The 27,059-nt window shown below is 37.2% G+C and overlaps 1 protein-coding gene across 2 annotated transcripts in view; it reads left to right on the forward strand.

Annotated features, from left to right (window-relative positions):
- The window catches only part of LOC111155366 (phosphodiesterase 7A), a 112,214-nt gene that overhangs the window by 38,844 nt on the left and 46,311 nt on the right, over positions 1-27,059 (forward strand). The window contains exons 1-3 of one of the 2 annotated variants that reach the window (XM_022515511.1): positions 10,600-10,659; positions 17,580-17,640; positions 21,203-21,286. In XM_022515511.1, coding sequence (XP_022371219.1) covers positions 10,600-10,659; positions 17,580-17,640; positions 21,203-21,286 — 205 coding nt within the window. Of the gene's footprint in view, positions 1-10,599; positions 10,660-17,579; positions 17,641-21,202; positions 21,287-27,059 lie in introns of those variants that run through there. The other variant, XM_022515510.1, reaches the window with a different exon arrangement.

Here is a 27,059-nt window from a genome sequence, read left to right on the forward strand (position 1 = left end):
CTCGTGATTTTTGGTCAGGTCATCATCTCAGGGTCCTGGGATTGAGGCCCACTTCAGGCACTACATTCAGTGGGGAGTCTGCTTGAGTTTCTCTCCCTCCACCCCTCCCCACCACATTCATTCTCTCTCTCTCTCTTAAATAAATAAATCTTTTTTAAAAAAGTAAGAGCTGGTTGATAAACAGAGAGGGAAAAGCCATTTTAAAGAATTTGAATCAAGTTTCGTATGCTTGAATATACTATCAAGCACTGCTTAAAGGGTGTTAGGTGATTTTTAAAGGTTTGTATATTTTAGTTAATAACTCTTCATATGAAGAGGAGAACTGAATAAAAATCCCTTGGTGTGAAGTTCCTGGATTATCTTCATGCATACTGTAGCTGTCTGCTGTAATCCTTACTAAAACTTTGTGTGCAAGTACTTTCCCATTTTCCAGGTGGAGGAATCTGAGGCTTTTAGAATGTAACATGTATCAAGAGTCTGTGGTTAGGAAGGGTAGATTTGAATCTACCTCAGATTTGAATCTATGATTACATAACCCAAAGCCTCTGCTTTCCTAGTCCAATTTTTAGAGGATACTTATTTACATGCATTTTAGACTTAAGAGAATTCCAAACTTTAAGGAAAATTAGATGAAAATAGTTTTTTGTATGTATTTTTTTTTTATCATGCTAAACTGTACCTAACCTAGAATTTGCCATTTTAACCATTTTGGGAAGCACAATTCAGTGGCATTAAGTATACTCACAGTATTCTACAACCACCACCAGTATCTATTTCCCAACTTTTTCATCATGCCACACAAAGACTATTTGCCCATAAAACAGTAATTTCCTCCCCTCTTTCCCCAGCTGTGGTAACCTCTATTCTACTTTATGTCTCTATGAAGAAAAGATGTTTTAGTGAGAGTTTTGTTGATGTTAGGTGATACAAGTTAGATTTTAAATTTCTTTGTGGAATGCTGATTATAAATGCATTTCTTTTGAATAAGAATATGTACTTCAATGCAAATTAAAAGTTATTTTTGTCTTTTTAAATCTTTGTCTATTCTATTTTAAACAAAGCATTATAATTACATGTGCTAAGTACAGAAGGCTTCCTTTTCATTTTATTAAATGTAAACAATTGGTGTTAATTTAAGAGAAAGTAACTCTTTTCTCTGAACCTCAATAAACTGCTTTTATATGTTGTTCTAGTTAGAGCTTCTTGAGGTAGCATTAGTTAATCTTAACTGCCTTTGCAGTCAAGTTCAGAATTGTAGGAAATCCAAAATATGGCAGTCTTTTGCCAGCCTACATAAATTTGTTACGTTTTCCTAGCGGATGGTGGTTGTCAAACTGCATATGATTTGATTCAAGCTATTTTTTTTAAATGAACATAGAATGTAATTGTTGCCCATTGTATATTCCATTAGTTAAAAGTACTAGGACATGCTCTGTACTTTGGCCAGACCCTGGACTTTGGTGTTTTTTGTTCCATATACCCATGTGTCTGCGAAAAATCCAAAGCTCAGCTGCACCCCTCTACCCTCTCCTTTGACCTTGAAATGAAAGCCAGCTTTAGTACTCTGCTTATCTTTGTGCATTCCTGCTTTTAAGTAGTTTTTGCCTGAGTTTTCCTTATATTCTTACCAGTTTTTGGACTCATTTCAGTAGATATTTTCTGCATTTTCCACTATTTTCGGTTTTCAGTGGTAGGAGCATTTCTTTGAACTAGTCCGCCATTGGAAATGAAAGTGATCTAAGAGACTTTGACAAGAGATTCATTCACTCCACCTAGTCAATAATATAATAGGAACATGGGTTTTTGTCTTGGTTAGCCACTATTTATCTCAACAGCTTCTTTCAAATCAGTGTCAGTTACAGAACTGGATGGAAGAAGTTTCAATATTAGCTGCTGTGCCTTGCTTTCATCTTCTGTGAAGATGAAGGAGCCTAGATTAGGGAGAGCTGAACCCAAAATTCTTTCTCTAGCCTAAGTCTGTAAGAAACTTTAAGCCCTAAAAGGGAATTTGATTTGAGTTTTGTTGAGCTTTCTTCTCACTTGCTTTTTGTTCTTTATCAAAGCTGTTTCTTACTGGCTTTAATATTACTGAGGTATAGAGGGAATGTTATTTGCATATATGTGTGAAAGGGGGGGTAAAAAAAAAAAACAGAATGGGGGGCTGCTATTTAATCTGAATGTTACCATTTGTAAATTTTGGCCTTTTGCCTTCGCAGGCTTCCCCTGCTTGAGAGCCTTAAGATTTGGTTTTAACCATCTTGTCTTCTCTCATTTGGTAATTTTACTCTATGGTCTAGATTAATAGAGGATTGCTACCAAATCGCTCCCTCTTTTGCTCACTTCTCTTTCAAGGCTTTTATGAAACCCTTGATGCACCTTGAATTTGCATCTTTCACAAATCCCTGAGATAAAGTCATTCTCCGTGGGCACCACAGGTTTTGTATTAGTTTCCTAGGGCTGCCATCACAGAGTATCACAAAGTGTGTGGTTTAAGATGATTGAAAATGATTATCTCACAGTTCTGGAAGCTAGAAGTCTGAGGTTAAAGTGTTGGCACGACCAAGCTGTCTCTAGGGCTTTAGGGGAGTATCTCTTCCCCACCTAACTTCTGATATTGCTGGCAGTCCTTGGCATTCCTTGTCTTGTAGATGCATTACTCCAGTCTCCATCTTTGTATGGTTTTCTCCTCTGTGTGGTTGTATGTCTGTGTCCAAATTTCTCTCTTTTTTTTTTTTTAAGATTTTTATTTATTTATTTGACAGAGATCTTAAGTAGGCAGAGAGGCAGGCAGAGAGAGAGGAGGAAGCAGGCTCCCTGCTGAGCAGAGAGCCTGATGCGGGGCTCAATCCCAGGACCCTGAGATCATGACCAGAGCCGAAGGCAGAGGCTTAACCCACTGAGCCACCCAGGTGTCCCTAAATTTCTCTCTTCTTATAAGAACACCAGTTATACTGGATTCAGAACTTACTCTAACTCAGTATGCCCTCATCTTAATTACATGTACAGAGAACCTATTTCCAAATAAGGTCACATTCACAGGTATCCAGGGTTAGGAGTTCAGCATATCTCTTGTGGGAACACAGTTCACTTCCGTAACAACATAGTATATTTCTCCATTTATCTAGTTCTTTAATTTCTCTCAAAAATGTTTTATAGTTTTCACTGTACAAATTTCGTTGCATGCATTCTGTTACGTTTTTCCCTTAGTAGTTCATGTTTGTAGATGCTATTGGAAATATTTTTTAAAATTTCATGTTCTAAACATTTTTCATTAATATATGGAAATACAATTGATTTTGTATATTGGTCTTGTGACCTTGGTAAATACTAGTTATAGTAGTTTTTTTGTAGAGTCTTAAGGATTTTCTGCATAAATAAGCTGTCCTGCAAATAAAGATAGATTTTCTTCTTCCTTTCCAATTTGTATGCCTTATGTTTCTTTCTCTTGCCTTAACGCATTGGTTTTTAATACTATGTTAAAGTAGTAAAACAGACATCCTTGCCTTGTTCATGATGTTAGAGCAAAAACATTGTTTTCCGTTGCTAAGTGTGAGAATGGCTGTAGATTTTTCATAGATATTCTTTATTGGGTGAGGAAGTTTTCATTGATTCCTATTTTAGTAAGAGTGTTTATCATAATTGGCATTGAATTTTGTTAAATGTTTTTTCTTTGTCAATTGAAATAATTGATGTTTTTAATTCTTTTAATATGTTGGATTACATTTATTGTGTTTTTGGTATCAGTTGATTTTCAGCAACTTTATTATCATGTATCTTGTGGTTTTGTGTTTTTCTTATTTGAAGTTCATTGAGCTTTGACATCTGGATTAATAGTTCTCTATCAAATTTGGAAGATGTTTGTAATTCCCACTGATCTCTTTTTCTACAGTGTTGTTTACTCTGCTTTTAAGCTCAACTGTGAATTTTGCAATTTGGATACTGTATTTATCAGTTATAAGTAATCCATTTTTTAAAAAAGTTTTAATTTCTTTTTTCATTGTGTGTATGTTTTCCTTTAAATCTTTGGATATATTAAAATAGGATTTTAGAAGTTCTTTTCTACTAATTCCATCATCTTGATCATTTCCAGGTTTGTTTTTATTAACTGTTTTTACCCCTTGGATCGGGTTACCTTTTCTTGTTTATTCTCTTAATTTGTAATTTTTTTTTTTTTGTCATTCTTAAAAGAGTGTTAAATTTTGATCTGGCAGGTAATTTAGTTACTTTCTGATCAGCCTGATCCTTTTTGGCATATTATGAGCTTTGTTAGTGTGGCTCTAGACCAGTATTGTTTAATAGAATTTTCTGCATTGATGGGCTAGTTTTGCCCTTCTCCTAAGGTATGGCATTTCTGGGGTCTCTCTGGAATGTCCCAGGTATTTCGTGAGTGCTTTTTACAGTGCACGTTTGGGTGGGACTCATGTCTCCCAGCTCCCCTGTAGTAGTTCTTACCCTGGTCGTTCTGGCCTCATGGAATCTTATACTATACATAACTAACTTAATATTTAGCCAAAGACTCAAGGAGACACACTTTCAGCCTTTTGGAGCCCATTTCCTTCACACATTTTTTCTCTGGTACTCTACCTTACAAATTTCAAGTGCCTTAGCCTCCCTGAATTCCTGTCTCTGATTCAGTTAGAGTACTGTGGAAGTTTGGAATTGGCAGAGAACTTGAAGATTGGTTGTTCCAGCCTGTCCCACAGCCTCCTTGACAGAGGCATTTAAAGCACCTCTTTTCAATTTACATAGCTTAAGTTGTAGAAAGTTCTTAGATAGTAATATTGAGTCAAGATCTATTTTCTGCAAACTTACTGCGCGTTGGTCTTATTTCACCTTCTATAATTTTGTAGAGTAAAACTAAACCCCTTTAGATTATTTTATCTCATAGCTCTTTAACACCTGTCTCTCTTTATTTCTCTGCCTAAAGCATCTCAGTTCATAATACTATTATTCCTTGTGTATATTATTCTTTTTTTTTTAAGATTTTATTTATTTATTTGACAGATAAAGATCACAGGTAGGCAGAGAGGCAGGCAGGGAGAGAGAGGGGGAAGCAGGCTCCCCGCTAAGCAGAGAGCCCGATGCGGGGCTTGATCCCAGGACCCTGGGACCATGACCTGAGCCGAAGGCAGAGGCTTAACCCACTGAGCCACCCAGGCGTGCCTGTATATTATTCTTATCTGTATTTTAAAATGCCATGTATATATGCATCTTCCAGTGTGTTTTCAGAATTGAACTGAGTCTTTAAAATGTGTACTGTATTGAGAATAGTGGAACATCCTTGATCTGGATACTTAGCTGACTTTCAGTGCCTTTAATTACTGTCTCTTATTAATTTAGAGATTAAATATCCTGACCTTTTTTTAAGTTATTTGTAATTAAGCATGCTGGTTTATCCTTTGCATTTTATATGCAGATTTGATATGCATTTGTCTGATCTGCACCCCATCCCAGTGAATAAACTGTGAAACAAGACAAGTTCAGATGCAGAGTTCTGTTAGTTACCTCTAGAATTCTTCCACTTGTTTGGTATCAAGCACTTAATTTCTGGGTATGTTCGTTTAGCCAGCTTGGAGTCTGCCTAACTGTAGTATGGGACTCACATTGTTCTGTTTTGTTTAAGGTTGCCACCAGAGACTTTGTGTGCAGCTTTGCTAAAATTAAGGTGTCCCATCTTTGTGACATTCTCCTGGTCTAATAACATACTAGTAGCCTTACACTTACAGCATGCACACTGAATGCTCCTTTTTTTTTTTTTTAAGATTTTATTTATTTATTTGACAGACAGCGATCACAAGTAGGCAGAGAGGCAGGCAGAGAGAGAGAGAGAGGTGGAAGCAGGCTCCCTGCTGAGCAGAGCCCGATGTGGGGCTCGATCCCAGGATCCTGGGATCATGACCTGAGCCGAAGGCAGAGGCTTTAACCCACTGAGCCACCCAGGCGCCCCTGAATGCTCTTTTTTTAAGTTCCCATTCTGCAGATCTATATTACTATTTTTTCCTTCTAAAAATTGTGACTACTTCCATTTTTTTGTAATTTTTAATATATTAAGAACAGTTGTTCAATAAGCAAATCTCTAAGTTCTTTTAATGTCATGAGGTAGTTGTCTATAAAAGACTATCTAATAGACTATTGTTAGACTTAAGTCTAAACAGACTTGAAGCTTTGTAAAGTATCAAAGTGTTTTTACTCTTTCTTTCATACCAGGACTAACCATATGCCTGCTGTCATCAGCTACTGTGATACTATATAACAAAAAACTTAATTCAGAGCTCTAAATCAGTATGACAGAAAGGTATTGATTGACAGGTAAAATTCCCATGTTACCATAGTTTTAAAATATTTGTTGTTATCAAAGTTTATTTTTTTGTCAGTTCCATATCTCTTGAAACTCATACTATTTGAAGAATAAGAAGCCCCAATATGTGGATTTTAATGAAAAAAAATGAACCAAAAACCCTGCTTTGCTTTATGGCTTGATATTAAAATTGGCTGGAATTCAAAATGATAAAAGTACAATTGGAGGGCTTTAACTATAGTGTTCACGTTTTTCTATTATAAAATTGGTTATAGTTTTCCACAGACACAACATTTGTATAAAGAACTCTGGGATAGGCTATTTCTGTACATGAGAATCCAAAATTATAGACACTGATGTCAATGCAGATGAGGTTAGCCTAATTTGGTCAAGGGAAGGACATGCTGAGTCTCTATATGGATAGCTAAAGGCTATTGCCAAGATTGACAGGTGTCCTGTGGGTGGCAGAGAGCCCCAGGAATAAAATTTGCACTTGGATTACTTCTCTAAAACACAGTGATCAAAGTCATGTCTTTTCTTTCTATTGATCACAGTTTTAAAATAGTGAGGTCTTCTTTTAATACTTTCATTTTTCAGATACTAGTTTTATCAGCCCCAGGAAGGTAAAAAGTCTTATGCTTTCTTCTTAAAGTTTTGAATTCTGGTTTTGCAGCTTAGTTGTATCCTGTGCACTAATTTTTCTAGTATAGTTTGATTTTTTTTTGTTACTCTGCCAGGTTTCAATAAGGTGGAGGTGAGAAAAGTTAATGTAAAAGGATACATTTGTTATTAGTGTGAGAGACACAGCTATTTCTCTATGGAATAATAAGTTACATGATTCAATCTGGGAAAATTAATTTTTAGGAGAATTTTCTATGAAGTGAACATAATGCAAAGGAGTATTCACACTAGTTTAACAGCTTTTGCTTTTATTTCATCTTATCGACATATTTTTACTATTAAAGGAAGTCCTTGTAACCGATACACATAAATTAGTGGTAAATATTTCATATCTTAATATAAGGAAATCATTTAAAGCTATTAGATCCATGTCATTAAGAAAAGTAAGTGTACTGTGTTAAGAAAATTGCATTGCCTGAGATTTTTGTAAGATTGAGTGATGTGTATGCATCATTAGCAATGATCTGTGGGGTTTTTAGGCATAAATTCAATAGCTGTTTCTATTCAAACAGAGAATTTTCTAACCTGGGAGGATCGTGTCTTGATTATCTCTGTATTTCACTGTCAGACACAGAGTACAAATTTATGAAGATGTTGGTGAAACCACTTTAGGGAACCAACCTGTGCCTAGTGTGAAAAATGAAAGCTAAGACCCTCACTCTCCTAGGACTCAGAAAAATGTTTCTGAGGGCCCTAGGCAAGGACGTGCAGGTTCCCTTCATGGACCATTGTGATTTCAGTTCAGTCTGTTGTTAGGTTGAAGCTGGAGTGATTTGTTCAGTATCATTCTTATCTTAAGTGTTTAATTCTCATTTGGCTAAAATTTATTGAGAGCCTACTATGAGCAAGGTATTCTTGTACAGATGTTATCTAAGTCCTGCGAAGGTGAGGAAAATAAGGCCCGACAAAGTGATAACTTGCCCAGTGTCACTCAGCTCTTGGCATTAAAGCTGGGAAAGAAACCCAGGCTCTTGTCTCTAAACCCAGGAGAGTTTTGAGGTGGTGGAAAGAAACTTGACAGAAATTCACTTAAGTGACAGAACTTCTGGGACTGCCTTTCTTACAGCGTTTTTTCCCCCCTTAATTTTTGTCTCAATTCTGATTCTTTCCTTTTTTTCCTGATCAATCCTTTTTAGACTACATGAAAGTGCAGATTCTTGAGCTCACCTTTAGTCAAAAAGACTTTTATAGGGACGCCTGGGTGGCTCAGTTGGTTAAGCGGCTGCCTTTGGCTCAGGTCATGGTCCCGGCGTCTTGGGATCTAGTCCCACATCGGGCTCCTTGCTCGGCAGGGAACCTGCTTCTCCCTCTGCCTCTGCCTGCCTCTCGGCCTATTTGTGATCTCTCTCTCTCTCTTTCTCTCTCTCTCTGACAAATAAAATCTTAAAAAAAAAAAAGACTTTTATAAAAATATTAAAGTACTTTACCCAAAACAGCAATCTTGTATTTGCTTCTCAAAATTTGACTCCTTAAGCAGCTGATTGGAAAGGAAGTGTGAAACTGAGAAGTCCTCCTGGGCTGAGCGTCACGGTGATGGGCTAATTCGGAGTGTGCAGCTAGGGATAGAGCAGCAAATAGCGACCTCAAGCCCGTGTTAGCCCTGGCCCGGGCTGCACAGCCCCTCACCCACGGCCACCAGCATTGCTCCTGAGACAGGCTAATGCTCATTCTGCAGCTCGATCCTATTCCTGGGCGTCCTTTCAGTTTTGTTGCTGGAGTCCTACTAGAATACAGAGAATAATGAAAGACTCTGCCAATCTCCTATCACACCTAGTTTCCCGACAAAAAATTCTCCATTTGTGCAAGGATTGCATTACAGCTTGTTGCTTCGGTAGCAGGAAGAGACATACATAATGTATAAGGTAGAGTGAGAAATGTATGACCATGTGTTCTGAACGGTTTCAATTTAGGAAAATTTTGATTTAGATCTGCTAATTTAATTTATGCTTCTTCTTGACAGGTCTCGAATTAACTTTTCTTTTAAATAAACTTCTTTGTACTGAGGATTGGATCATGAAAATAGCATTACGTTAGTATTTGACCCATTAGGGCTATTTCAAATACTTTAGAACCATTCTTTGTGGACTGTTGCCTTGCAGACGCCTCTGTCTTGTCACAGACTACAGTCTGTGACAGTCCTGTCATGTCCTGAGTATTTCTCCAGCCAGCCACTCCCTTCCCCTCCGCTTCATCTCTAGCACCCAGCTCAGGCTCTTCGCCCCTCTCCTGGACCTCTGCAGTGGCCCTGCCCATCCAGCTCTCACCGCACAGCTGTCCTTGACCAGAACCTGCAAAAGTTCTTTAGGTTGGGATTAGGTGTTAGGATGAAGGTAGAACACTTGTGCATGGCTTCCACTTGACTTGCCCTGCTTTCCAGCCTCCCCTGGTCTTCCTGTCTCTTTTTACCTTGCTCTGTTTTCATAGCTGCTTGGCCGTCATGCATCGTCGTCGTGCCTGCCCCGATCATTCTGCCTGTCCTCTTTATGTGCTTGCCCCTTCATTTCAGGAACTGTGAGGAAGTCCCACTCCTCTGAATTAGGTCAGATCCAGACTGTGTTGGCAGTTCTTCTCCCCACTTCATTATACTTGTTACACTTGCAATTTTATATTTACGTTTGAGACTTTGATTAAAGTAGACTCTGACTAAACTGTAAGCTTCACAAGGGCAGGGGCCATTTCTGTTTTTACTGAAGGATTGTGGCCCTGGCATCTAGCACAGGGCCTGGTACATAGTAGAAAGCAAATATTTGCAGAATACTTGAATGGGAGTTTCATGACAGACTTTCTCAGCAGTACTACTTGCAGCCTGCTAGCTGCTGTGAGGTCATGAAGGTGGAGGAGTATAGGCCCACCCGGCTGCGAGAGAGTTCACTCACCATCCAAGAGAAGGTGACATGTACCCCAAATATGGTAATGTAAGCGAGATGGCAGTGAAGACTTAGAAATAATATACTTTTAATTGAAAATGCATGTGAGATTGGCCTTTGCCAGTAAATCTAAAATGAATGTATTACAGTGTTAAATAGGGCAGACAGCATTTATAAATGACTCTAACATTCATAAAGTAATCCTAGCCTTAAAAGAAATAAAAAGTTGAACAAATTCAGTGTTAAACTTTGAAAAGATAGAGTAAAATGCATTAATATTTTTAAGTGCTGGAACATCGTACCTGTGAAGCTTGTCTGTGTGAAAGAAATGAGGATATTTTGTGTTTTGCTAAACATTTTTTGAAAGTTCTGTCAAAGCACTCTGTTAGTATTAAGATATAGAAGTGTTTGGGGCTAGCCTGAGACCTCTCTTGTGTATATCTTGTGAGACTATTAGGTCAGCCGTCACTAAGGTTTTCTTTCCTATCGTCTTCCAACATTGCTCAAGCTGTTCCACCCCAACCCTGGGGTTGTGGCATTAAGCACTCGCTGAGGGAAGGCTGGCTGGCAGCGCATTCTCAGAGGAGTCAGGTGATCGTTGTTTGAAGGCAGCTGCTTGAGGTTCAAGGCAGTCAGTGTCCCCTCTCTTCTGCCTCGGGACAGCTGGTTATTATCAAACTTGTAACAAGTCTTCCTTGCTTATTGCCTGCTGGAAGAGGAGGGAGATTATGCAGTGGGCTTTTGATTGATCCAATGGGAATTACATTGATCTGGTGTCTGGCTGTGGTTGTTCTCAAGTGGATCGCCTCTAAGGTAGGCCATCTTTATATTTAGGATTGTGACATTAATCATTACTTTATGTATTTGGTTGGAATAGAATTGCTAGGAGTTTCTTCTTTTGCTTCGGCTTTTACTTCTCTGATTAAAAGAGCTATGAGTTTTACTGTCAGTTGAAAAGGTTAATTGTAATTAAGTGTGGACTTTTTATTTCTTTTCCCACCTTATTACTCCTTTCAAGGGCTTTTTTAGGGTATCATTCCTTGATATCGAGTAGCTTCCCTCAGTATCATTCTCTTAAAGAAGTTTATGATTAAAGAAATACAGCTTCTAAGATTAATTATTAATTTATACTTTTGGTGTACATATTTTAAATATTCTCTTTGGAAGTAAAGAATTTACTAATATGTTAAGCGTGTAGTTGTTGTGAATTTCTAAGCAGTTATGAACTTTTTAAAAACTACTCCCCTATCATATTCTCTGTTAAAGTCTTGCTGCTACTAAAATGTATACCTTACTTCTAATATGTTGGAAAAAAGTGTAAGATTATTATGTATCTGTTGTTTTTGAACTTTAATTCTGAGTATCAGGCTAGCTAGAAAGCTAGCCATTTGCCATCTGGACAAAAGTCTTAAACTAATGTAGGAAATATTTAAGATGATACTATGTGAAATTATTTTTTCTATACTTGTATAAAAATGATTATATCTTTAGTCCATCATGCAGCTTTTTTTCTTCCTGCATTTTTTTCTTCCTGCATTAAGAAATTGAAGAATATTAACTTAAAATTTATTAGGCCCTCAGTATTTGCTAAGTAATGTAAAGGTTCAGTAAGATTAAGTTTCTTTTTCAAGCAAAGTTTTAATCATTGGTACATAATTTTTCACATAATGTTTTAAACATAATGGTCCCTTATTGAAGTAGTCTTGATTTCTTAGTGAATATGATTGAAGAAATCTCTTAAAAACAGTGTGCTCAAATTTTTAAAATCCTTGTGTTTTGTAAGGTAAGAATTAATTTTGTTGCACTGACAGCTATTTACTCATTGTTTTTAAAGGATTAGCTCACCAGGTTATTGAATGAAGGTCAAGTTAATATTAATAATTTATTGAGTTGTGAATGTTTTCAGAGAGTTTTTACTTCTTTTCTAACGAGCAAAAAAAAAAAAAATTTTTTTTTTTTTTTTTTTATGACAGAAAGTGAGAGAGCAAGAGCAGGATGCAGGGAGGACACGGTGGTGGGTAGGGCAAAGGGAAAGATTCAGTCTTAAGTAGGCTCCATGCCCAATGCAGAGCCTGACAGGGGGCTTCTTTTCAAAGCCCGGAGACCAGGACCTGAGCCAAAATCAAGAGTTGGATGCTTAATTGACTGAGCCACCCAGTGCCCCCCCAAATTAAGCTTTTAAACAAAAAGAATGTTGATATTTTAAGTTTTAAGTTTGTGATATTTTTGAAAAACATGTTGTTTGCATAGACAGGAAGAATGAATGGATACTATTGAGTGGATTAATGCAGTGTTTTAATAGACAAACATCCACATATTTTTCTAGCATGTGTAAGATGAGTATATTTTGAAAAAGCTCATTTAACTACATCAGTGAAAACTGCTTTTAAAACTATGGCTGCACTTCCATCTTTCATGATCTGTTACTCTTGTTTGGTAATGTTACCAAAAAATTTATTTAGTGCTACTGTGGTTAAGCCCTTTGATCATCAGTTTACTTATCCACCAGATGGGGCCAAAAAAACCTATCTTATAAAGGTCTTGTATGGTTAAGTGAGATTTTATATGAAAGCACCTGTAACATTTTCTGACACAAAGTAGGAGTTCAGCAAGTGTTAGTTAATAATATTACTACTTTTCCCATGTAAGGGAAATAAACATGCTCTTGCACAGTAGATCATTTTAGTGGAAAACTTGAACAAGATAAAAACAGAGGCACTTAAAATATATTTGCTCAGTTTTTTAAAATGTTTGTCTTTAAAAGCGTCATTATTAACTAATATCAGAACACCATTTACACCTTCTGTCATTCACTTTGTAAGTGAGATCTTTTGTGGAAGAGTGATTCATCCTGATTGACGGTTAGTGAGTGTCTTACGAGGGCACTCAGAAGTCTATTAGCCTGGCGGCGGATCCTTGGAACCTTACAGTTGAACTTGTTTATGCTGCTGCAGTCAGTTTCTGATTAGCTCAGCCTCGCCCATGTTTTGACCTATACCAGTTTGCTTTACAAGCTGTTCCCAGGATGGCTAAATTAGAAGAGTCACGAGTAGAAGCGTCTCAGTTATTTTCATTCACTGGTGAGGTGAGGTGGGAATGTCGATAATAGTACAGAGTGTTTTGTGACTGACTGCAACACAGGATTGATATTAAATTTGTCTTACTAGTTTACTAAAAATGGGATTTTACCGGTATATGGCTTTGAAATGTTGTATGTTAGGTCTGTGTTGCAGTGTTGGTGTATAAAGCACATATGACCTTTGTATAAAGTAACTAATTCTAACATTTAAGTCAGATTTTTACAATTCATAATTTGTAGTGTATTTTTCCAAATTGAGTTACTTTATTCTACCTCGATTGTTTAGTAAAAGAATTTAATATTCATTTTAATCTTGGTCGGTGAGATGAATGAATGAAGTATCATTCGGGATGTATTTGCTGGTGGGTTCAAATCTATTTTAAAGTCTATCCTTTTAAAAAATTGTCTTATTTGGATTTATTTTATAAGACTTATGTCTTGTTTAATATAGCTTTTGACCAGACTTACTTAAATTAGTAATGAACAAAATAACTTGAAAAAGTTGTGCTTCACTATGTAATTTGTTAATCTATTTAAAATTAAATTCTAGTCTTTTGCCAGGTTTTTATTATGATTAATATAGACCCTATAATTTTTATATCTAAATTAGTGCTTCTATAAAAAAGTCTGAAAGGATTACCTTAAAATATTTTTAGTATGTCATAGTTATAATGTAGATTATGTTCACTAATAAGTTTTTGGCTTACACTATTTTATTTAACAGAAAGCTGATATTAGTCTTTCTCAGTCCTTAATATGTAAAGTGATAAATGAGATTTTTACATTCCTAATTAGTCACTGTTTTAGTAAATAGTCATCCTACATTAAAAAAATAATGTCAATCACTGTCTTAAAGAGGGCCGTTAGAGATGGCAAGTCACAATTCGTTTTCACAACCTATTTATCCAAGTTGTTACTGGATAGCAGGTAGATAGGTATTGACCACGACAAGCTATTACATAGTGATATCTTAGCTTCATTCATATATCGGCTAAGAGAAATATTTATTTGCACATACATGCTCTCTAGGCTCTTAGGTTTTCCTCTAATATAGTAGTATTAAGGGGAGGCCTGTCATCTAATAAGCTAAATATCTTAGAGGGGATCAAACAGCACGTCCAAGAGGTGCCTTTTATGACAGATTTTTTTTTTTTTAATTTATTTATTTGACAGAGACCACAAGCAGGCAGAGAGGCAGGCAGAGAGAGAGGGGGAAGCAGGCTCCCCGCCGAGCAGAGAGCCCGATGCGGGGCTCGATCCCAGGACCCCGAGACCATGACCCAAGCCGAAGGCAGAAGCCTCAACCCACTGAGCCACCCAGGCGCCCCAAGAGGTGCCTTTTAATACCAAGTGATTACAGTGGCTGTTTGCTCCAAAATAAAGTTTACCCTGAAACTGTTTTAGTTTATACTGCAGTAGGCTTCCTTATGAGAGATATTCTATTGGTAGAAGACACTTTAAGCATGATGCTGCCGGAAATGTATTCTGTATGATATAGTGCCTTGGGATTTGACATAAATTGTGCTTTTCTTTATATTTCTTTGTAGTAGGTTCTTATTTTACTTTTTAATTTTAATTTGGTTTATTTTGAGAGTAGATAACTACACATACTACAAAATCCAATGGATAAGCACTGAAAAGTCCTCCTTCTACCTCTGTGTCCCTCAGGCTCCCTGGAGACAACCAGTGTTGAAAACTAGAATTTTATTTCTCTTTGAAACTTCTGTTCCTTTTACATTTCCTGAACTGTTGTTTTTCATTTTTGTAAGGATACATGAAATCATGTAAGAGTGTAATTGGCATTTTTCTCTTACACAATAAGCATTAAGGAGATTATAACAATGATTGGGGAGTTACTTTGCAAACTACATTCAAATAAGAGATTTATTTTTTTTTAAAGATTTTTATTTATTTATTTGACAGAGAGAGATCACAAGTAGAGAGGCAGGCAGAGAGAGAGAGAGAGAGGGAAGCAGGCTCCCTGCTGAGCAGAGAGCCCGATGTGGGACTCCATCCCAGGACCCTGAGATCATGACCTGAGCCGAAGGCAGCGGCTTAACCCTCTGAGCCACCCAGGCGCCCTCAAATAAGAGTTTTAAATAAAGCAAATCTCTTTATAGTGATAGTGAAAAAAAAAGATTATTTTTCCTTGAGATTTCTAGGTGTGTGTTGAGGAATTGCAAATCTCATGCCGGAGTTTCATGAGGGAAGAAGATCATTAATCTGATATATAAAAATATCTTATTGCCTTAATGTTTATTTCTTTTGTTAATGAAGTTGAGCTTCTTGTCTTGTGTTTATGGGCTTATTGTTTCTTTCCCCGTGAATAGTAGGTTTATATCCTACCTGTTTTTCTACACTGCTGTTCAGCATTTTCTGATTGATTTGTAAGGCACTTTTTGTTCCTTTCATTTTTAGATAGAATGGGGGGGAATTCGCCCATTGTCATTCATATCTGTTGCACTCATTTTGATTTTGATCCATCTTTCATGACTTCTAGGCATGTTTTATAGAATGGTTAGAAAGGCTTTTCTAATAAGAGGTTTGGTCAGTTTCATCTTCTAGATTTTAAATCTGTCTTTGTGAATTCTGTTATTCATGAGTTTATTCATCAACTTAATAAACTATTCACTATTTGCAGTAAATCCACTCAATCGCTCATTTATCTGATATTTATTTAGTATCTACTAAAAGCTACTGTTTTAGGGGCCAGGGCTATGGCAGTGAATAAAGCACACAGTTCCTGTTCCTGTCTGTTTTCAAACAAGCAAACGGGATAATAGCAGCTAAGTGCCAGTGCCATAGCAGGGCGGGAAGATGAGGCAGTGGGAGAGGTTGGCTCTCAGGTGTCATTAGATTCGATAGCCTTGGAATGCCTCTCTGAAGAGATGACGTTTCATCTAGAACTGGAGAGCTAGAAGGGAACAGTGGTTCTGTGATCCTGGACAGGGGAACAACGAATATAAAGGTTAAAACTATGGTGCACCTGGGGGACAGCAAGGTGACAGTGCAGGGGCCTTGTGGCGGTGATCAGAGGGTGGGGGGCCAGATCATGAAGGCCTTCGGAAATCAGAGTTTGCTGTTGGGCCTTATTCCAAGTGTGTGAAAAGCCTTTTGGAGGCTTTTGAGCAGTAGCCGAGTTGTTCACTGTTGCTTCTATGTGAAGAGCGTACCAGGGGCCACATGATGCAGCAGGAAGCAGTCAGCAGCCCGGTTAGAGGTGGTGGTGCCCGAGACAGAAGGAAGAAGTGGAGCTGGAGAACGGGAGAGGTGTGCGCAGGGAGAGGTGGCAGAGCTTGCAGGGGGTATTGCAGCGCTTCCAGTTTATTTTGTTTTGGGACGTACATTTTAAACTTGTAGTATTTGTTTTTTTTATAATAGCTTTATTGAACCCCACAATTCACAGACCACACAGTTTAAAGTATATAGTTCAGTAATTTTTAGTCGTATTCACGGAATTGGGCAGTCCTTGCCATAGATAATTTGAGAACCCTTTCAGCCCTATAGGTAGAAACATGGTACCATTGGCACCTACTCCCCATTTCTCGCCAGCTCTCCTCACTTTAGACAACCACCAGTCGACTTCCTGCTTCTGTGGATTTGCCTGTATGGGTCATTTCATACCAATGGAACCATACACTCTGTGGTCCTTTGTGACTGGCTCTTGTCACTCAACACGTCGTTCTTGCGGGTTGGCCATGTTGTAGCATGCAAGTACTTCCTGCCTGTCTGTGTCTGAATAATGCCTCTTTGTATGGATATACTGCATTTTTATTCCTCCATTTATTCCTTGCTGGATATTCAGGTTGTTTTTAGTTTGGGGCTATTATGAATAATGTTGCAAAGATGCATTTTTGTATCTGTTTACTTTTTTTTTTTTTTTTAAGTTTTTTAAGACTTTACTTGAGAGAGGTAAAGAGAGAGCACAAGGAGGCAGAACACCAGGCAGAGGGAGAGGGAGAAGCAGGCTCCCCGCTGAGCAGGGAGCCCGATGTGCGGCTCGATTCCAGGACCCTGAGATCATGACCTGAGCTGAAGGCAGCCACTTAACTGACTGAGCCACCCCGGCTCCTCTGTATCTGTTTACTTTTAAACACAAAATATATTTTAAAACTTCTGTTTCAATGGTACCCTGTTTTTTTGTTTTATAGATTCAGTGTCTTCTCAAATCTCTTTGCGTATATTAATTATTTTTTTAAAAATTCTCTTATTTCTTGCCAGCCTCTGGGCCATTTGGTTTTTCATTTTGTTCCATTTATTTCCAGCCTGATGGGTTTCTTCAAATGATGATTCTTGTTTGCTTATTCATTCATGTTTAAATTAAGGGAATGATAGATAGTTGAATCATATCTCCTCTTCATTTCTGTCTACCTCTGCAGAAGGTCTCTCCCCAAGTGAGCTAGTCTGACTGACATTAGCTTTCTACGTATTGCATGTTCCTTGCTCTGTATCCACTCTGTGGTATTGCTTAATCATATTATAATTGTCTTCTTTACAACTAGAGATTTTAAGAGCAAATGTCATATCTAATTTCATTTTGTATATTCAGCTTCTTTTGTACAGTGCTTTACAAAGAGTAAATAACAAATGTTGGTTAAATTTCATATCCCATGTAATTGCCATGCATTAAAAATGTGTGTATTTTTTTTTCTAGAGGCGTGGAGCTATTTCCTATGACAGTTCTGACCAGACTGCGTTGTACATTCGTATGCTAGGTAAGCAGTATTTATTTTGTACCCATGTCCATTAATTTTATTATCGTATAGATTACTTGAGATTAAGATAGTTTTCATTCCGTTGCTTTTCATCACTATTTGCAATAGGAATAATCTATTATTTTGATGTTTAAAAGTCTTAAAATCAGTATTGAATGTTATGTGAATAAAAAGGCATTTTAGAGTAATTAAGTCTCTGATTTAATAACTGGGACTCTATCATTAGTACACAATTTTATTTTTTATTAAGATTTTATTTATTTATTTGACAGAGAGAGATAAAGAGAGCACAAGTGGACAGAGCAGCAGGAAGAGGGAGAGGGAGAAGCAGGCTTTCTGCCAAGCAGGGAGCCTGACGTGGGGCTCTCTCCCGGGATCCTGGGATCATGACCTGAGCCGAAGGCAGATGCTTAATGACTAAGCCACCCAGGAGTCCCAGGAACCAATTTTAAATTGAACTCTGAGTATTCTTCATAAAAAAGGGTCTGGACTTGTAGAGTTGATGAACTAAAAAGATGTGCATGTTAACGTGGACAAAGATGAGGCTGTAAAGTACCTGAACACATAGTCCTGTCGCTGTGTGCATTCTCCTCTTGCTCGGCTGGTGAGGAACACCGTGTGTCTTCTTCCAGTCTCAGTCCTTAAATTTTTTGTGTATTACTCAAGTCCATAATGTAAAATGAATTTAGATTGTGTATATATGTATCAGTTTTTTCTCTTCTCCCTGTCTTTGCCAGATTTCTCTCATCACACACTCCTTGATCCCTTGTACTTAATGTACAGTTAAGATTCCAGTAGGCAGGGGCACCTGGGTGGCTCAGTGGGTTAAGCCTCTGCTTTCGGCTCAGGCCATGATCTCAGGGTCTGGGATCGAGCCCCACATTGGGCTCTCTGCTCAGTGGAGAGCCTGCTTCCCTTCCTCTCTCTCTCTGCCTGCCTTTCTGCCTACTTGTGATCTCTGTCTATCAAATGAATAAATAAAAATCTTAAAAAAAAAAAAAAGATTCCAGTAGGCATATTTACTTCTCTTTTCTTAAAGGAGTCTTCTGTGACTCCTCTCTTCATGCTCAGAATTCCTTCCTCAACTTCTAAGATACTGAGCAATCCATGTTCTTCACCTTTCTCTGGGTTTTTTATTTGTTTTTGCCTCTTTGACTAATTCTTTCTCAACCTCTTAAGCCTAACTGTTCTCCAGTGCCCTGTTTTTGCTTTTCTTCCCTTTTTTCCCTCTTTAATTTACCTTGTGTGTCTGCCTTAACTCCATTCTACTGTAGTATGAATTGTTTCCTCACTAGTGTGTGGTATATTCCTCTTTACTGTCTCTGTCTCTCTCTGCAAACATGTTTGGGATTCTGTTCTCCTGAAAACAACTTTAGATTCATATATTTTTTTTTAAACTCTGTAGAATGTCTCCACATGAGTGTGTTTTGGGTACCTCACATTTAATCAAGCAGAAGCACATAGGTAGAGAGGCAGGGAGACTAGCTAAGGAGCAAAGTGCAAGAACAAAACATTTGTGTTCCCAAGTCTGTTCATTTTTCTCTTTTGGCATCTCAGAGCATTAAGTCCATTCTTCTGGTTGTCAGGTCAGAAACCTTTGAGTCATTTTTGACTCTTATTTCTTATCCACTTCATGTCTACTTCATCAGCAAATTCTCTTGGCTGAGACCTTCAAAGTATATCCAGAATTTCACCACCCTGATGCTGTTATCATCACGATCTAAACCATAGTTATTTTTTTTATAGTTAATTATAGTCACATTGTTGTACATTAGATCTATGGAACTTATCCTGCATAACTGACACATGGTTCCCCTTGAACAGCGACCCATAGCGACCCCTCACCAAGCCATAGATTGCTTCGTTTCTTGGCTCACTCCTTAGCTAATCTGCCTGCCTCTACCTATGTGCCTCTGCTTGATTCTTGTCTGTGTGGCCACAGTGAACCTTTTGAGACCTAAGTTAAATCTGTTTCACTCCTCCATTCAGAATCTTCTGATGGTTTTCTTAGACAAACAGCCAGAGCTGCTATTATGGCCCATGAAGGTCCAACATGAACTGGCCCTACCACTTCTCTGATCTTATTTCTCTCTCACCTCACTCCAGCCACGCTGGCTTCTTTGCTTAACCTTGAACATGTCAAGCATGCCACCCATTTCAGGGTATATTATTCTTTCTTATGCCCGGAAACCTCTTCATCCAGATAGCCACATAGGTCAGTGCCTCACTTCTTTTAGGCCTCTACTCAAATATGTTGTTTTTTTTTTTCAGCCAGGGCTTCTCTGACCACACTAGTGAGTCCATTCTCCCATACTTTCCCCTCCACACCCCCACTATTCTTCTTTCCTTGCTTTAGTTTTTTCCAGGTTACTTATTAACATCTTCCATAGAATGAAATTCTTGTTTGTTACGCTATTTGTCTCCGTGAAAGGATAAGCTTCATGAAGACAGGGACTTTATGTGTTTTGCTCACTGCTGTATTTGCAGTGCCTGACGTGTGGTGGGGGTTCAGTAAGAATTTGTTGCAGGTTGAAGGAATCCCCACATGAAAGAGTTGATTCATCATTGTGGGATGACATGAACCTTGACAGAAATGATGGCCTTACTTAGAGAAATAACAAGTGAACAGGAAGGCCTTCTAGGCAAGCAGAATTCAAGGGCATAGGGCCAGGGACTGAAGACCTAAAGGTTATAGGTCCATCCCAAAATGAATTTGGAAGCTGTGGAAGTGTAGTAGGGAAAGTGCTGTCTTTGGAGTCCACAGAGCTAGGTTTGTATCCTGACTCACCCTTTACTAGCTTAGTGGCATGGACAGGCTACTTAACTCCTCAAAGTCTCAGTTTCTTCATCTGTAAAATGGGGACTAAGATTCCTACCTCCCGGAGTTGCTTAGAGAATTACATAAAATAGTGCCTATAAGGCACAAAAATAGTATCTGGTACATGCCTCCCATGGTTATTTTGCTATGTGTAGAAGTAGATCTGAAAGTCATATGAATACATGTAGAAACAATATTGAACTTATAAAGGCCAAAGTTTAAGACCCAGTGAAAGGCCTTGGGTATATCCGCTATCAATGAGAAAAGAGAAGATTGGCCAAATTAAACATGTAAGGCAAAATCTTTAACATTTTATTTTTCTGTACATTCATAAAATTGTAAGGTGCTTGAGAATGGGTCATGTATTTTCTTTCATATCTCTTATAATCTGGTATAGTCCTGGGCATGGGGTAGACAATATTTTTCTCTCTGGAGGTTCAGTTGTTATACTTGTCATGTTTCCGAATGCTAACTTTAAAATTTAGATTATTATTACTATTATTACTACTACTATTATTGAGGTATAGTTAAAAAAAAGTATATCTAGCCTTACAATTCAATATTGTGTTGTAATTGAATTTGTAAATCCCTTTAAATAGATAGACTCTTAACTCCTTACTCCATATATTTATCATTACTGAGTCAGTACTTATGAGTATTATACCACATAAACCCTTGTTACATATGGGAGCTCCTTCCCAAAATGGCAGCCTTCTAAGCTTATGTTTTCTTGATTTTGTCCAGGAGATGTACGTGTAAGGAGTCGAGCAGGATTTGAATCAGAAAGAAGAGGTTCTCATCCATATATTGATTTTCGTATTTTTCATGGTAAGTGTTGGGATATACAGTATTTCTCTTAGGCTTTCAGCAAACTTCAGATTTTCATAAAATAATATAATTTTTCAAAGGAAAAAGAAAGCTATGTTTGGAATATTTTAAAAACACTGGGTCATGATAAACGACACTTTATTTCTAGATAGTATTAGTAAATGCTTAGAGGCAATTAGAATTGTAAAGTATAAAATATGAAAGCTGATACAGTTTTTCTTCTCCTTTCCAATTTAAATGTGAAATTACTTTGGTACATTTTTTTTTCTTGATATATATACACACACACACACGCAAAATGTTTAAAGTTGTTTTATTCCATGTTTTGTCTACTCTATAAAAAATGTTTTTGTGCAAATGACATTTCATAAGGTATTTTCATAGTTAAGGTATATCCTGGTTCATTTGAAAATACACTGCCAACTTTAAAGATGTTTCATAGAATGCATATCTTGAAAGCAAACATTATGTGGGTCTGGCTTATAATGGAGAAAATGGAAAAAACAGAATTTATAAAACCCTTTAATAGTAAACAATATTATCTGCTTTTGGAGAAGCTCCACTTTTGGTAATGTTGGATAAATTATTTGGATTAACACTCCAGTTTAAAAAACTAGAAAAACTGGACAAATACATGGAAGACATGTATTGAGTATATCAGAATGCTGTTAAGACGGAGATGAACCTGGAATTAGGACTGCTTTCCTCCTTAGTAGCATCTGGCAATTCTGGGAAAGGTTGTTAAGAAGCTGAGCAGAGTTTCTGATGGATCCTTAAGGCTGAAAAAACAAAAACAGCTGTTGATATACCACCAGTGTTGGGGCATTGATCCTGGTAACCCCTCTGCTCGAGTTGGAACCCCAAAGTACTATCTGTACCTTAGAAATAAATCCCAGCTATGAAATATCTCAGTCAGTGATTAGATCAAGGTGATCTGTGACTTCAGTACCTCTAGCCACCTACTTGAAGTAAAATGTTAATCCTCTTTGAAGGAAGGTAAAATTACCCTAAGTCTCATATTACCTCTGGATTTTTCATGTACAGTGTCAAGCACTGAATTAAAAATAAGAAAGGCAAAAGGAGGTTAGACAGTGTGACCAAATATGAAAAGGAAACAACAGTAGAAATATCCACAGGAAATTCCAATGTTGGAATTATTTTACATGAACTTCAAAATAACTAAACATGATTTGCTGATGGGAAAAAAGACCTGCTTGAGAATTTCAGTAGAGGACTGCAAATTGTGAAGAAAAAAAAAAAAAAGAAACGAATCAAATGGAAATTTAAGACTGAAAAAATAACATACCTTAAATAAGAACTCATTGGAGGTGGTTTTAATAGCAAATAAGACCAAAGTGCAGAGAGAATTAATGGTTTGGAATATTAGGTCAGAAGGAAATAATTCAGAATGAAATACAAGTAAAAAGTAGAAAATAAAATGGAGTATGTTCTACTTATCGATTGCTCTATATCTGTCAGGAATCGTGACGAATCTAAGATTCTACTTTATAAGTTAACAAATAAGTTACTGCTTCCTGGATGCTAGCGGAAGAAACAAGACTCCTAGGTCAGAGACAAAGGACTTTATTATTCATGGCACAGCAAGCAGCATGAACATTCTATTATGTCAGTTCTTCTAGCCCCAGCACATCCTGCAGGGACAACGCAGAAGATTTTATGTAGATATTGTGCACACAGTGAATTTGCATTGCCTCCATGAATTTAGGGAATATACCTCCTTTTAGAGTCATACTGCTCTTTGTCCCAGAAAAAGATGTTCCTTATCTCTCAAGGTTGCTAGCTGCAAACGCAAGAAATGGCCTGGATAGGGATCTGGTCAGGGCTTGGGGTTCTTGGCACACCCAGGAAGAACATGCAGAGGCACTCAGGAGAATACTCTGTGGAGGATTACCGCTCCCAGTAGTAACAAAGGACTCCCAAATTACTGGCATAAAACAACAGCATTGCTTTTTTTTTATGTTCATGATTCTGAGGGTCAGGAATGTAGTCAGCATATCAGGTTGGATTTGTCTTTGTTCCACAGTGTTTTGATCTTCAGCTGGGATAGTTCAAACAGCTAGAGGTGGCTGGGATGGCTCCACGAGGTCCATATGTCTGGGGCCTTGCTTTTTCTGCACATGTCCTCTGCTGGGGCTAGAACATCTCAGATGACTTCTGCACTCTTATATCTGGTGCCAGGGTAAGGTGGCTGGAATTTCTGGGGCTGGCCAGCGTTTCTTTCTTTCCATAAATGGCCATCTCAGGGGAGTTGGACCTCTTCCATGGCAGCTGTTGCCTTCCCCCAGAGCAAGCATTCCAAGAGGGAGGAAGTATGGGAATACCTGGTGTCTGAAGATGTGAGCATGGACACGGGCACAACTTCATATTTTCCTATTCTATTGATCAGCTGTGTCACACAGCTTGCCCAGAATCATGCACAGGGGACATAGATCCCACTTGTCAAAGGGAATGAGGTCAAAAAAATTATTAGTCTTCGAACCTTAATCTGGCACAAAATGTGTTGAATAGGTCATCAGGGTCCCAGGAAAGGTATGGGAAATTAGAGTAGAAGTAGTCTTTGAAAAGATGATGGCCAAGATATCTCCAAGGCTTGAAAAAAGCATATTAAGGTACAGATTCAAGAAACATTATGAATTTTAAGTACAGTACCATTAAAAGAAAATCACAGTTGTATTAGCATAGTATAACTGAAAACCAAAATCAAGGAGAAATGCTTTCACTCATATGTGGAATTCAAGAAACAAAACAAAAGAACAAAGGGGTGGGGGAACAGGGAGCAAACCAAGAAATAGGCTCTTAACTATAGAGAACAAACTGATGGTTACTGGAGGTGAGGTGGGTGCAGGATGGGGGGATGGGTGAAATAGAAGAGGGCCTTGTTGTGATGAGCACCGGGTGATGTATGGAAGTGTTGAATCACCATATTGTACCTCTGAAAGTAATACTACACTGTATGTTAGCTAACACATTTAAATAAAACTTTAAAAATATATATGGGGCATTTTAAACCTGAGAATAAACTCTTTTCCAAAATGGAAAGGTAAAAGACATAAATAAATTTTAAAAATATAAAGTAGTGAGAAGAAAAAAAATGTAGTGAGAAAGAAAAAAAATGATTACCTTCAAAGGAACAGCTATGAGATTGCCAGAAACAGATTCTGTTTCATTTTCAACAGAAGGAAAGATAGCTTCAAAGTGATGGAAAAAAATAAATGTCAAACTAAGATTTCACCCACAAACTCTTCTAGAGAATAAGAGGAAAAGGACATACTTCACAACTTATTATGTAAAGCCAGCTTAATCTTGATACTAAAACCTGACAAGGATATGACAAGAATAGAAAATCATAGCCACTATCACTCACGAATATACATGAGACATTCTAAGTAACATACTATCAAATTAAATCTGTAATTTATATATATATTTTGGCCCAATTTGTGTTTTCCCAGAAATAGAAGGCTGGCTTTAACATTCAAAAACCAGTCAGTGTAATTCATCATATTAGTAGAATAAAGGAGAAAAGTCACAGAAAGACCAATATATAAAGGTATCATTTATCACCTTTTCTATTCAGTATTGTTTTGGTGTATCTAGCCAGTACAATAATTCAAGGAAAAGAAATAGAAGATATAGGGATTAGGAAAGAAGAAGTGTGTCATTATTTATGGATGACATGATTCTATACTTAGAAAACTATTGGGAGTAATAAGTGAATTTAGCATGTTTGCTTGGTAAGAAGACAGTATGTAGTTGTATTTTTATAAAGCAGCATTGACAAAAATTGAAATAACAAATTAACAAAAGGTCAAATATGTAGGGATCACTCTTAACAAAAGATGTGCATGACTCTTCATAGAAAACTGCATAGAAAAAAGATGCTACAGAAGAAACAGAAGACCTAAATAAGTGGAAATATATACTATTGTTCATAGATTGGAAGATATTCAGTATTTTGAAGATGTTGGTTTTTCTTGAATTGACCTATAGGTTTAGTGAAATCGTAGTAAAAATCCCAGTAGGTTTTTTTTCCCCCTTTGGTAGGATTGACACACTGATTGTAAAACCTATATAAAAATTGAAAAAGCCTAGGGGAGCCTGGCTAGCTTAGTCAGTGGAGCATGTGACCCTTGATCTTAGGGTTGTGAGTTTGAGCCCTGGTTTGGGTTTAGAGATCACTTAAAAAAAAAAAACAAAAAAACATCTAAATAAAATCTTAAGAAAAGAGAGGAAGGAGGGAAGGAAGAGGAAAGGAAGGAGGAAGGAAGAAAAGGAGGAAGAAAGGGCAAGCCCAAATTTTAGTCAAGACAATCAGAAAAATAATAAGAACCATGTTGCAAAATTTGTTCCTCCCAGGGGTGCCCCAGGTGGTTCAGTCAATTAAATGTTTGACTCTTGATCTCAGCTCAGGTCTTAATCCCAGGGTCATGAGTTCAAGCTGCATGCTGAGCATAGAGCCTACTTAAAAAAAATAAAAATAAAAAAGTTATTCCTCCCAGATATAAAGTCTTATTATAAACTATAGTTATAATTTTGAACTGGGGTGATATTGGTTCAAAGCCTGACAAATAGGATAATAAAACACTGTAAAATAAAGTTCAGAAACAGATTCACACATATTGTGGGTGTTTGATTGGTGACAAATACGGTAATGCAGCATGGAAAAGATTATCTTTTAAATAAATGGTGCTGAATCAACTGGCTACCCATGTGGGGGAAAAAAAATGAATCTTGACCCATTATTCACATGATACGTGAAAAAATCAAATTTGGGTGTATTTAGTTTTCCATCTTGTACTGGTAAGTCAGATAATATGAGGAGTAAGAATTGATTTAGTGATATGGAGGTGGTGGTGGGGGAAACCTTATGATTAAATGAATTTAAGAGAACAAGAAGATACATGTAGCCAGTACAGATAACTCCTTTAGAGACTTTTGCTGCAAAGAAAAGGAAAAAGTGAGGCAGCTGACAGGGGAAGTGGGATCACTAAAGCTGGAAATTAATAGCCAAGGCTAGAAAACAATGGAAAACACCTGGAAATTTGTAAGTTCTGAAATAAATACTTCTTGAGTCAAAGAGGCGATGGAAATTGACTGCAGACCTTTAAAAAGTGATGAAGACTACATATAAAAACCTGTGAAAATTCAGGCAAAATTCAGTTATAAAGCAGTGCTTACAGGAAAATTCATAGCTTTAAAAATATTTATGTTAATAAATGAGAAAGTGAAACAAGTGCATTAAATAGACAAGTTCAAGAAGTTAGAACAAGAAAGTACACCTAAAAAGAGATGAAGAGAGCAATTAGTAAAGATTAAAACCAGAAATTAATGAGTTAAGAAACTAAAATAAAAATAAACTAAGAACTGGTTCTTTACAACAAAGTAGATAAACTGCTGGCTGACTTAATGGATTAAATAAAGTGAATATGAATACTTAAAAACTAAGCAGACGCAAGGAGGAATCCTTACAGATACAAGGGAAATTAAAGAATAAAAATAGACCACTGTGCTTACTCTTATTAATTTGTGTTTAGGAAAATACTATTTTCAAGTAAAAATGTTGTTTATGTTAACATGGGTTTATTATGTTTTTTTTTAAAAAACCTATTTTTTAGAGCATTTTTAGATTGAAAGCAAATTTGAGAGGAAGTACAGAGATTTCCCACATATCCTCACACCACGAATGCATAGTCTCCTCTACTGTCAACATCACAAGACTGATATGTTTGTTATAATTGATGAACGTACATTG

The sequence above is a fragment of the Enhydra lutris genome, unplaced genomic scaffold (assembly GCF_002288905.1).
Source record: "Enhydra lutris kenyoni isolate GAN:26980312 unplaced genomic scaffold, ASM228890v2 scaffoldscaffold41, whole genome shotgun sequence".
In the NCBI taxonomy this organism is placed as follows: domain Eukaryota; kingdom Metazoa; phylum Chordata; class Mammalia; order Carnivora; family Mustelidae; genus Enhydra; species Enhydra lutris.